Source organism: Panthera tigris, chromosome C2, assembly GCF_018350195.1.
Source record: "Panthera tigris isolate Pti1 chromosome C2, P.tigris_Pti1_mat1.1, whole genome shotgun sequence".
NCBI classification, from domain to species: Eukaryota; Metazoa; Chordata; class Mammalia; order Carnivora; family Felidae; genus Panthera; species Panthera tigris.
The window spans coordinates 102808189-102821407 of record NC_056668.1 but is presented as its reverse complement, the minus strand read 5'-3'; the positions used below and the strand labels follow the sequence as shown (position 1 = coordinate 102821407).

The 13219-nt window shown below is 39.1% G+C and overlaps 2 protein-coding genes across 7 annotated transcripts in view; one reads left to right on the top strand and one right to left on the bottom strand.

The window, feature by feature from the left end:
* NMD3 (NMD3 ribosome export adaptor) overlaps positions 1-13219 on the top strand; it is a 66634-nt gene that overhangs the window by 38555 nt on the left and 14860 nt on the right. For 4 of the 6 annotated variants that reach the window (XR_006207435.1, XR_006207436.1, XR_006207437.1 and 1 more), the window contains exon 17: positions 12763-12882. Coding sequence is in view for 2 of the 6 variants with exons in the window: in XM_042956228.1 (XP_042812162.1) it covers positions 12747-12790 (44 nt within the window). In the remaining 4 variants the exon portion in view is untranslated. Of the gene's footprint in view, positions 1-12746; positions 12883-13219 lie in introns of those variants that run through there. The other 2 variants (XM_042956231.1, XM_042956228.1) reach the window with 2 other exon arrangements.
* LOC102966567 (cytochrome b-c1 complex subunit 7-like) lies at positions 12095-12417 on the bottom strand. The gene has a single exon (XM_042956233.1). It carries the CDS (start codon positions 12323-12325, stop codon positions 12095-12097), a length of 231 nt encoding a protein of 76 aa, XP_042812167.1. The 5' UTR covers positions 12326-12417.

Sequence of the window (13219 nt, the reverse complement as noted above, 5' to 3'; positions counted from 1 at the left end):
TTTTGCCTATGGCCTGTAGTTTGCTGACCCCTGATGTAACTTTGTAGGTAGTGCCTTTTTGCTCTGGGCTTTGGTGATTAGAAGGAGGTGGAAGTTCTGAGTTTAGGCTTCAAGAGGGCTTGGGCCTCTATCATAGCTGTGAGAACAGGCGCCCCAGGATTTGTGGTCATTGTACAGCATTGCTGTGGCATTAGCCAGTTGATAGACTGATAATACCACCACCATTTGATTAGTTAGTCTTTGAAGTTGGGCATTTCCAGGTTGGTTTTCTCCGCCTACCCCCCATAAACATCTGTCCATTTTGCTCATTATTTTCTTAGGAAATGACTGTGTCAAAGAGTATATAAGAATCTTAGGACATATTACAAAATTCTTTCCAGAAATATACCTTCCATGGGGTACAGTTTATGAGAGTATCTCTTTTATATTCTATTCTTGATGTTTTACATGTTCTTTCTTTTCACTTAATGATTTCTAGGTTAACTCAGATGAGGCCCAATTCATATTGATCTGTTGAACTTTTGTAGCAGTCACTATCTGTCCTACTTGGTTAGTTTTTATTTGTTTCCTAAGTTTTTATTACTATTTATGTATTTTGTCTTTCTAACTAGACTACATTTCTTTAGTGCAGTGCAGATATAGCACAATGCATAGGTCCTCAAATACGTAGTTAATACTATCTGATTTTTGAATACTTCGAAAAATGGGTAGAAATTTTTGTTGGGTATAGTTTGGCTTTAATTCCTTACAAGTCTGTCCATAAGATAGGAAACCAGATCTTAATGGCATTGGAGAGATGGTAAATGGGATTTGTAGGGAGAGTTGTTTATGTTGTTCAAGACTTCATTTTATTGGGGCGCTTGGGTGGCTCAGTCGGTTAAGCGTCCGACTTGAGCTCAGGTCATGATCTCGCAGTTTGTGAGTTCAAGCCCCACATCGGGCTTTGTGCTGTCAGCTCAGAACCTGGAACCTGCTTTGGATTCTGTGTCTCCCTCTCTCTCTGCCCCTCCCCTGCTCATGCTCTGTCTCTCTCTGCCTCAAAAATAAATAAAAACATTAAAAAAAAAAATTAAAAAAAAAAGACTTCATTTTATTTATGCAAGTAGGACCTGCATCTAATTCTAAACTTTGGTAAATTTTTATCTGTATAGTGCTAATTAGCCACAGAATTCTGATTTTATAGTGCTAACATAGACTGTTCAGTTTAACACAGTAAATTTTCTTCCTCCAGGGTATTTCATTGTATATAATAGCACAAATGGTATCTGTAAATAATCATGTGGACACAGGACCTATACAGAGAAGGTATACTGTAATCAGAAGGAAATTTATTGGGCGGTAATCAAGAAGTACCAAATATGTGTGGTAGTTTTCCTGTGTTTGTATATTTGGATCAGAATAATGTTGAAGGGCTGACTACTTAATAGAGGCTAAGATAAATCAATGTTCATCTGGCTTTAAGGGTGTCAGTGTAAACAAGTACTGTACAAGTCTCCCTGGAATGTTACCAGACAGATTTCTGGGGTGGTAATACTCCGAATGGTCTGGAATGTGGAGTTGTGACTTCAAAGAGGATCTTTAAAAAAGTTTGTATTTTGATTGTAGAGTTTCACTGTGGCATTTTGTCTTTGTACTTTGAGAATAGATAGACAAACTCTGATCCTAGGTAAATATGTAGAATAGCAAGAAGTTTGGGGCTGTTCCCCCAATCTCTTACTCTTTGCCTTCCGTGGTCATGTTTGCCATTTCTCTTTTCATAGGGAATAAAGTGTTACCCCTGACAGTGTTTTCATTTTTTGGGGGGATCAGAGTCTTAATCAGAGGCATATTCTGATGGAGGAAATATTTTGGGAGATAGCAAGTCTTTGTGTATGTGGTACATTGAATTCTTGGTCAATTCTTAATTCTTAATTCTTAATTAACAATTCTTAATTTCTCTGTAGTAATATATAGCTTTATACTTGCCCTTTATTCATGGTGGTGGAATGTATTTCTTCGCCCCTTAACTTTAGATTTGACTTTGTGACTTGGGATGTTAGCAAACATGGTAAGAAGGTAAGATTAAAATGCTTTAGCTTATTTGCATTTGTGCTCTTGTCCTTCTGTCATCACCATGAGAAGAATATGCCCTGGGTAGTAGTCCCTGCCTTCCCCAACTTGGCTCAGAATCGAACATTTAAAGGCAGTGTCATCCTAAATGGCTGATAAACCCATGAGTGGAGATTAAGTGATTATTATTAAGCTTTTGAGTTTTGGAGTGGTTTCTTATGCAGCATTATTGGCAGTAACTAACTGATAATCTTTGGTCTTTAAAGTTTGTTTCACTAAGCAGTTTTTGATGGATAATACTTTTTCTTTTTAAAAAAAATTTTTTTTAACATTTATTCATTTTTGAAAGAGACAGATCGCAAACAGGGGAGGGCTAGAGAGAGAGGGAGACACAGAATCTGAAGCAGGTTCCAGGCTCCGAGCTGTCAGCACAGAGCCTGACTCAGGGCTCGAACTCACAGACCTCGAGATCATGACCTGAGCCGAAGTCGGCCGCTTAACCGACTGAGCCACCCAGGTGCCCTGGATAATACTTTTTCTTATAGAAATAGGCAACCTCCCTTTTCCCCACTTGCTTAATTAGGGTTAGATTTCAGGTGACAGTAGATGTACTCTTAAAGATTCCCTTAGAGCAGCCTGTCACTCCTATTTTCACACTTAATCTGAGTGAGTACAAAACCTATTCTGGGTTCATCCCCATATATATTCTCCTTTCTGTATTATAGGTTTTAATGGTTTTAAATAGTGCTCTGGAAGGTGCCTTGGGCAGGTGGGGAAGGTTAAGATGATCTAGCTCCAGTTTTTCCTGACTGTTGTCAGGCTGAGCAGCTTCATTTTTATTTAGACATTTGGTTTTCATGCAGTATTTTGTTAGGAAAAGCATTTTTTAGAAAATTAAATATCATTGCTATAAACATACTTGTACATTCATACCATAGAATATTATTTATCAGTATAAAGGAATGAACTATTGATAGAACAACCTGAATGGATCTCAAGGGAATTATGCTGAGTGAAAACAAACAATCTCAAAAGGTTTCATATTGTATGGTTCCATTTAGGGAACATTCTTGAAACAAATTAATAGAGATGGAGAACAGTTTAGTGATGGCCAGGGTTTAGGGATGGGGGGTGTGTGTGTGGAGCTGGGTGTGGCTGTAATGGAGTAGCACAAGAGAGCTTCTTGGTGATGAAACAGTTCTTGGTTGTGGTGATGATTACATGAAACTACCCACGTGATAAAATTGTACACATGTGAACACACACAACACACACACACACACAAATGCTTATGAAACTTATAAAATCTGAATGAACTCTGTGAATTATGTCAGCGTCAGTTTCCTGGTTTTGGTCCTATAATTTTCTAAAAATTATGCAAGATGTTACCATGGTGGGAGTCTGGGTGAAAAATTCACATTATCTGCCTGTACTTTTTTTGTTTTTGCTACTTCCTATGAGTATATAATTATTTCAGAATTAAAATTTAAGGATCAAAAGCATTGCCATGTAGAAGAGCTAATATTAGGAAAAGAAATAATTCTTTGCTGCTATCAGGTCATTTGTTTGAGGGAATGTTCACATATTTTATTGGGCAATTTATTCATCTTTGATAATCTGAGATGGTCCTTAGAGAAAAGTTAAAGTGATGAGAGAGAGAGTATGTGTGTGTGTGTGTGTGTGTTGTTTCAGTTCTGTCTAGTGGAACTTATTTAGAAAAGTCTCACAAAAGAACCCATTTTTTCTTTTGTTATTGCTGATATTAGCAAAAGGGAAGAAGGGCCTCAGCTTATGGGAGGTTATTTTGAGGGAGAAGGCAACTAACAGAGCTAATGCTTTTCAGTTTTGACAATCCAGAGAAATTTCTGTGTCAGGAAATTAAAAGCAGTTTCTTTCTAATAGAAGTGTTCAGAGCTGTGAATGTGCTCACATTTGCAGTAGCATTTTCTTTTGCTGTCAGGTATTTGGGAATAAACTGAAGCTCAGAAGAGTTGGGTGGAGACTTACTGGTTTGAGGAATAAAGTCATCTAATAGCCCCTGGCTTTGGACTCTAACCTAATTATGTGATGATAACATCACCAATTTCCTCTACTTTTTCCTGCATTGTCTATGGTTTTAGAATTTCCAGTCAAGCAAGAACACTAGAAATTGTATAGGCTCAGGAGCCAGATATCCATCCTAGGTTCATATCCCAGCTGTGAGTCAGGCAAGTAAGTCATTTCTCTGCTGAATCTTCTCATTTGTAAAATGGGAATTCAGTTGTTTAAAACTAGAGGGTCCTATTATGAGGCTAATAGAAAAGCGGTATTTTTCAGATGGTTTGTACTGTGTACTGACATAAAGGGGCTAGAAGTGCCAAAAGGAAGACAAGTGGGGCTGGAGTGGTGAAAAGGAAGATCACATGCTGCAGCCATTTGTGTTGACCTCTTGCTGTACTCAGAGGTAGGCCTGGATCTGCTGAAGACATGGCACTTAACCAAAGCGTGTTGCCTCTGCCCCAGGCTCATCTGGAATCACTCCGTTCCCGTAGCAGCAAGAGTGTCTGCCAACAGCTGTCACACATTGGGAGTCCGAACCTTTCTCTTCCTTCAGCTTCCTCAGTTCCTTTCATGTCTGTCTAACAGAAGCCACCTGGCAAGAGAGCATAGAAATATAGTTTGATGTTCAGAGTAGCATATAGAAGGGTAGGTAAAGTGAAAAACAGTGGGTAACTAATGTATACAAAGACTTGATACATATGCACTGCATAGATTTTTTTTTTAAGTAGCCAGTACTATGTGTATGTATGTATGTATGTATGTATGTATGTATGTATGTATTTAGGAGAGAGCATGACCTGGAGAGAAGGGCAGAGGGAGAGAGGGAGAATCCCAAGCAGGCTCCATGCCCAACGTGGGGCTTGATCCCACAGCACTGGAATCATGACCTGAGCAGAAATCAAGAGTCAGATGCTCAACTGACTGAGCCACCCAGGTGTCTCAACCACATATATACCTTTTATAATCAGTAACTGGGTATCTGTAGGAAGGAGAACCGGAGACTGGAGCATAGCCACGGAGGGATGCATTAGTTTTACTTCTGTCTTTACTTTTGGGCTTTGTTTTTTAATGCCTTTAGAACCACAGAATTGAATTGATTATACTCATTTTGTGGCATGTTTATTTTGGTTCATGGAAATCATCATGTCCACTGTTTTCTCCCTTTGTCACCCATGTCTCATATGTCCTACCTCCCATACTCTTATGTAGATACATTGAAATTCTTGAAAGATATATAATATCATTCGTGGGTTAAATTTATTTATTTATTTAAGTGTTTATTTTTGAGAGAGAAAGAACACGAGTAGGGGAGGGGCAGAGAGAGGGAGACACAGAATCTGAAGTAGCCTGCAGGCTGCAGGCTCTAAGCTGTCAGCACAGAGCCTGATGGGGATTCGAACCCACAAACTGCAAGATCATGACTTGAGCTGAAGTTGGATGCTTAACTGATGGAGCCACTCTGGCACCCCCATGGGTTAAATTTAAATAAAGTCTGTTGTGCTTTACTTTTTTACACTCAGCATTATGTTTTTGAAGTGGATCCATGTCGCTGCATAGAAATTTGGTTCATCCTTCCTCATTTGCATGTTATTTTTCCATATGTTTGTATCACATTTTCTCTTATCTATTTTCTCATTGATGGGCATCTAATTTGCCTACAACTTTCACACAGTACTACAGTGAACAGCTTCATTCCTGTTTCATTATTGATCTGTTGAGAGTTTCTGGGATATATACCCAGTGTGGTGGGCAGCCTTTAAAATGGCTCCCAATGGTCCTTGCCCCCTGATATTCATGTCCTTGTTTAAATTCCTCCCCTTTAATATGGGCTGGACCAAGTGATTCTTTTCTAATGAATAGAATATGGCAAAAGTGATGAGATGTCACCTCTGAGTAGTTTACCAAAGATCTGTGACTTCTGTCTTGCTTGCCATTTCTCATTGTCTCTTCTCTGGGGGAAACAAGCTGTTATGTTGTGAACTGCCCTATGGAGAGGTCTATGTGGCAGGGAACTTATGTCTCTGACCAACAGCTATGTAAGCAAGCTTGGAAACATAATTCTCCACTTAACTTGAGATAACTGTAACCCCCACCTCACCTTTGACTGTAGTCTTTTGAGAAACTCAAACTCAGAGGCACTCAGCCAAACCACATCTAGATTCCTGACCCACATAATCTTTGAGATGATAAATGTTTGTCATTTTAAGCCTCTAAATCTTGGGGTAATTTATTACACAACGATAGGTAACTGATACACCCAGGCACATGACTGTTGGGTTATAGAATATATGCATACTTAGGGGCACCCGGGGGGCTCAGTTGGTTGAGCATCCTACTCTTGATTTTGGCTCAGGTCATGATCCTAATGTTGTGGGATCAAGCCCTGCATCAGACTCCACCTTGAGAGCCTACTTAAGATTCTCTTTCTCTCCCTCTGATCCTCCCCCCTACTCACGCTGTCTCTCTGTCTCAAAATAAAAATAAGTAGGGGCTCCTGGGTGGCTCAGTGGTTAAGCTTCTGACTCTTGATTTTGGCTCAGGTGATGATCTCATGGTTCATGACATTGAGCCCCACGTTGGGCTCTGTGCTGACAGCTCAGAGCCTGCTTGTGATTCTTTCTGCCCTCCTGCCTGTTCTCTTTCTTTCTCTCTCAAAATAAATAAAATAAAAATGAATAAGAATATATGCATACTTAACTAAGTACTGCCAGACTTCTTTCCAACAGAATACTTGAGGGCTTTTGTTTCCTCACATTTTCACTAGCCCTTGCTAATATCCTTTATAAATATTTTTTTGCCGGTCTGATAAGTGTAAAGTGCTATCTCATTTTAATTATATTTATTTGATATATATTGAATATACTTTTGTTTCTTTTTTGGTCAGTGCTTATTCATATTCTTTCCTTTCTTTGGTTTTTCTGCCTTGTGTTGATTTAAAGAAAGGTATTGTGTAAATAGCCCTTGCTGGTTTCAGACATTACAGATATCTCATTGTATTACTTGTTAAATTTGCAAACAATGTCCTTCATTAAGCAGAAATATTTAATGCTGATGTAGTTATAATTTCTTTCTCCTTAAGGTTTGCTTCTCTGGGTCTTGTTTTAGCAGGACCATTGATATCCATAATTTAGACTTTTTTTTAATACTTATTTTTGAAAGAGAAAGGGTGGGGGAGGGGCAGAGAGAGAGAGGGAGACCAAGAATCTGCAGCCGGCTGCATGCTGGTAGGAAGCCCTATGTGGGGTTTGAACTCACAAACTGCGAGATCATGACCTGAGCCAAAGCCAGATGCTCAACTGACTGAGCCACCCAGGTGCCCCCATAATTTAGACTTTTTAAGTAAGTCTTTTCTCTAAAAACCTTTGGATGAATTTAAAAATATGGAAAGGGGTGCCTGGGTGGCTCAGTCAGTTGAGCGTCTCACTCTTGATTTTGGCTCAGGTCATGATCTCACAGGTTTTGAGTTTGTGCCCCACGTCGGGCTCTGCACTGACATCACAGAGCCTGCTCGAGATTCTCTCTCTCCCTGTCTTCTCTGCCGCTCCCCCACTCATTCTCTCTTTTGCTCTCTCTCTCCCAAAATAAATAAACATTAAAAATAAAAAATAAAAATATGGAAATAACTTGTGCTCTTTTGTTGCCCAATTCATTTGAATTTCTTTTGCTACACCACTGTCAAGTACTTATTTTACTTATAATGTGGTAACTTAGCCCATTCACAAATCTGGATGAAGATGAGGTGTGGCCATGTAGTAAGTGACCTGAATTAGGTTGATAGGGAAAACCTAGGAGTGAATTGATATATTGGTCCCCAAGTTACAGAAACTATAAGACATATTTTTTTGCAAAGTAATATAAATGTATTTCTCTGCTTTTTAAAAAAAAGAATGAGGGAAGCCCCAAATTCTTTAAAATAATAATTTTAGCTTTAGTTAATGTCCACCAGATGGCACCAGTGCACACTAAGTATTTATAAAATCGGAAGCATTATTCTCACACTTCTCTTAAAATCTTAAAAATGTATTGTCCATGTAATTAAGGAGGTAATTCTGACTCCCTACTAATTAGTCTTCAAGAAACTTTTTCTGAGGCTCTAGGTTGGGTGAGGTGTTTTGCTGTGTGGTCCTATAGCTAATAGCATTCACCTAATTGCTCTATAATTATTTACTGGAGTCTGTTTCTTCCACTTTAGGTAGAGATGGGGGCATTTTTAGCCTTGGTAGGCCCTGAATAGTGAGGCTTTCATTTATTTTTCTAATAATCATTAAGTTATGAGTTAGAGCTAGGTTTGGGAAGTAAGATCTAAAATCTAAAATGTAGACTACAATTTAAACATACCTTTCAATGCTTACAAAATCTGCAGTTTGGGAAAATAATGGAAGTAAATATTTCATTGTTTTAATTGTATATATTGAATTGATAATGAAAAAAAATAGCAATCATTATCCATCTCATTCACTGGACTGAGCTAGAAATCCCATTTCCTTTTGGGAAATGAACATAAGAGAAATTTACAAGCCTTGAAAAATAAATTTATGAATTAATATGCCCAAGCACCATAAAAGTGACTTCCAAGCAACAGGTTGGACTCCAAATATTAAACTTTCATACCATTTATCCTGAATGGCAGTAATGAAACTCAGGCTCTGTGTCTGTGATGTCTGGGTGTCTTAGAAAAGTTTCCATGAGCTCCCTCTTTCTTGTTTTTGGAGAGATGACATTTTTTCCTGTATTATCAATACATTTGAGATAGAGCAGGGACTGGACTCACCTTCCCTCTATCCTGACTGCAAAACCCAGGTTCCTTGATGGCGCAAACACTATGCCCTTTGACAGTACATCTTGCAGGAATGTGGAAGCAGGATGCTTACCAAAGGAGAGACTTGACTGTGAAGACTGGTGACTACCAAACTAGTCTATACCTAGGTGGGCCCCAGTGCTAACCTTTCACCAATTTTTTCCCTCTTTATAATACTAAAAATCACACCCCAGGGTGGAGATTTAAAATGCTAATGAGACATGAGATGCATGAGGAAGCATATGCTATCCATTGTGCCTGTGCGCCCAACTTTATATATCTTGCCCTGCCCCTACATGCTTAGCTTGCACTCCTTTTCTGTCTTAGCCGTTTTGAAAACTTTCCCTGGCCTTTGTTTGGGAATTCAACCTGAAGGACCCTTTCCTTTGTGCTATCTCCCTTGTGCTAGATCATAAGCCCCAATAAAAGTCTTTTCCTGAAATTTCTGTTTGGTGCCAGTCTATTACTATTGCTTGGAAAGCCCAAGGACCCAAGTGTGTAACAAATTGAGAGGTCCAGCCAAGCATCAGACTTTCCTGGAAAACATATCTCCGGAGACTTCTTACTGATGTTCACTTGTGGCAGGTTACTTCACAGGCTTTCTCTATTGAATCTTCTTTTTAAAAAATTATCGATACCAGTATTTCCCAAAGTGTGATTAGTGAAACGATAGTCTTCCTAGACTGACTTTCTTGGGAAAGAAAAGTGTTCTGTTGTTAAGCAAGAGAAAAAAAGCGTTCTGTTGTTACATATTCTGCTGTTTCCTTCTTTGTAGGTCACATTGTCATGTTAAAGACTGTAACAGTGATTCTCAATGGAGTGGTACTGTCCCCTAGGGAGTATTTTATAAATTATAAATTTCTGGGAGTGTTTTATTGTCATACTGATTGGCCTAGAGGTTATGGACACTAGCTAGCTTGCATTGCACAGACAGTCCCACAAAAGCAGGAATTATCTCTGGCTGTCTGGGACTTACTCTTGTCATTTATTGTCATATAGCTGAAAAATCTGTTTATAATTAAGCTGAGGACCTACCTCCATTTTACATATAAATACAAAGTAGTTGTGATTTTATAATAGACACTGAATGTCTTAGGACTATAATGAATGACGATGTCAGTCAAGGGAAGATTGTATTTTGTTTGGAGCTTTGCCAAGAATTATTTATTTCAGAAAAGCACATCGTGAGCAAACACAACTGGTTGTATTTGAGTCACTGATGCAGCACAACTTTGTAGCCCCATTTGAACTGTCATATTCACGTGATTCTCCATACAAGTGTCTGACTTATGTCTTTTGGTTTAGTTATTCCCAAGAATTTATATATATATATATATATATATATTTTTTTTTAACATTTATTTACTTTTGAGACAGAGACAGAGCATGAATGGGGGAGGGGCAGAGAGAGAGGGAGACACAGAATCGGAAGCAGGCTCCAGGCTCTGAGCCATCAGCCCAGAGCCTGACGCGGGGCTCGAACTCACGGACCGCAAGATCGTGACCTGAGCTGAAGTCGGACGCTCAACTGACTGAGCCACCCAGGCGCCCCAAGAATTTATATATTAAAATACATATTTTGTTGGTGGTGGTCCTTTTGGAAATTGTTTATGTAGGATATGTCTATGAATTTTGTTTCAGGGTGTAAAGGAGGTGTTACAAAGATAGACGTTTTCACCAAAGGCATATTAGATCTAGGGTTCGGGACCACTATCCTAAGTAGAGAAATCTGGTGAATTTTCTTAACCCAGCATTTGCTAAGCTAATTTGATAATAGAACCTTTTTTTGTGTATAGTATCTGTTAACATTAGAGAAAGCTATAGTAATTCAAATCCTGTCATTAATGAAACTTTTTATAGTACTTTATACTTTTCACAATGCTTTCACATGCCTTATTTCAATTTATTTTCACATGAGGTACTTAGCATAGGTTTTCTCTATTCGTTCGGAAGATGAAGTAAACCAGGAGAATTCAGGTGACCCACCCTAGGACACTCAAAGGTGTGTGACAGAGCCACAGACAGACGAGAGGGCTGATTCCGATTCATGCCCTTTTTTCTACATCTGATGGCTCTGGGAGTTTGCCAGTCCCAGCGTAGGGTTCTCTCCATTTCTCCACGCTTCTGTGGCCAGGAAGTAGGGAAGGAAAAGGTGGAACCATGTCAGAGCAGCACTGGGGCAGGTAAAGCTTTCCACACTAAGGGAGCTGACTGTCCAGTCTAAAGTCCACCAGCTTATTTCCCCCGCTTCCTCCTTCTTGCTGTTTGCCTTTCAAGTTCACCACCTTTCTTGTATTTCTAGATCAAAAGGGTGATCAAAGGAGAAAAAGTGAAACTGCAGCTCACTGGTTAAAACTGCTGGATGGAATGTGGAATTTGTGATTTAACATTGCTTTCTCATTATCTTCTGTTGTTCCTGGGGCTTATGGTTAGTATTTGCATCACCAACTCTTGTTGAGATTACAGACCTACAGGATGTCTATTCTAAAGAGGAAATAATAATGGCAAACGGCTTTTACTACATGTCAGGCATCATTCTAAGTGCCTAATATACGTTAATTTATGTAATCCTTAACAAAAACTTTGTGAGGTAGGTAATAGTATTATCTCCATTTAGATGAGGAAACTGAGGCAGAAGAGGTTTAAATCACTTATTCGAGGTTATACAGCTAGTAAGTGATAAAAGAAGGGTTCAGTACTTTGCCCCAAGTGGTTCAGCTAGTAAGTGGCAGAACTGAGATTTGAGTCTGCACAGTCTGGCATCAGAGAAAAGCTTACGGATTACCAAAGAGGAATGGACTGTGGTAAAGTCAGAATATGACAGATGGAATCTTGTGGTTTTCTTTTAGAATGAGTGTTGGGAGAACTTTTATTGAAAACTTACAATCAAGTTTGAGCTTTGTTTTTTAAATCTAAAAGGAGTGTCAGGGTATAAGAGGTCTTAACAAGGAAGTTCCTACCTGTAAGTCTCAAGTGTCATACTCTCTTAAATTCTATCATTAACATATCAAACCTTTGAGTTTTCTTTGGGTTCAACTGTTAGATATATTCTTAAAAGACTAATGTATTTTTTTTAATAATTACAATAGACATTTATTTAAAGTAATAACATTGCAGCTCAAATAATTCCAAATTGTACATTTCGGGTTTACCCAACTTCTTAAAAATATTTGAGGGCAGCTGCAACCACAGATATCAACTCCATGATTATTTATTTGCCCATTCTTCTCTTTCCCGAATAACTTCTTTCAGATATGGTTCAAGGTAGAATTTATCCTCCTCATATTTTGTCCACTGCTCTTTAGGCAAGACCTGGTGCCTCATGGTCAGGTCCAGTGCTCTCTTAATGCGAAACATCCTGTAGTTATAAAGGTTCTCAGGAAGCCTTCTTATGGCCTCTTTCACATCATCATTCTCATATGTTGTATCATCTTGCATTAGTCCCAGTTTATTGAACCCTGCAGCATTGTAATACCATTTTCAAATACCCTCCAGCCACTGGCTTGATGCTGCAACCGCAGGCCAGCTCCCCATTTTGACCTGAGACTCTTAAAAGACTAATGTATTAAACTAAATGACAAAGGTCAGTGACTTAGTAGTTTTGAGCAAAACTAACCAAGTGAACCTAGAGCCCACTGGCCAGCTAACTTCTTCCTTCCCTACTCCTTTGCTCTGTTCTTTGGTTTTGCTTATGGCTGCACTCCAAGTAATACCAGCAGCTTGTAAGTGTCCTCAAAAAATAGATTTCAAAAGAGGAGCAGGACATTTTTATTTCATGCTTGCTGCCAAGTTTCATTAAGCTGTTTTGCTGGATTTTCCGTTTATTCCTCTGTGATTTTGGTGTAAATTTATTACCCAGCCAACATGTGGGCCAGTGCTTCTTTTCAAGCTTATGCTAATTGATAACAGAAACCAGAGCTTGAAGTTGGACAAGACAAAGCTGCAAATGGAACACCGGGTGGCGAAGGGGGCACATATCATGTCTGGAGATAATGGTAAGCATGCTGGTGACCTGAGGTGAGGTACAGTGGGTGGGACCGGCCCAGGAAACACTGGAGACCAGTGGGCACGCACTGAGGGAATGCCTGCTTGCTCAGGGTTGGGCACTGGGCACTTTGCATACAGTGGCCAACAAATTAAAGACCTCGCTGGCATCCTTCCTGATTCCTGAATTCAGATTTTAAAATAAGGCAATATATGGAATTTTCGAAAAGTCTCTATTGTGATGAATTGTTCCTCAGAACTCCCTAACAGCATGTCTTACCAACCTTAACATACACTTACCAAGTTGTGATTTCAGACAAGCCTGATGTAAAGTTCATTTGTTTTATA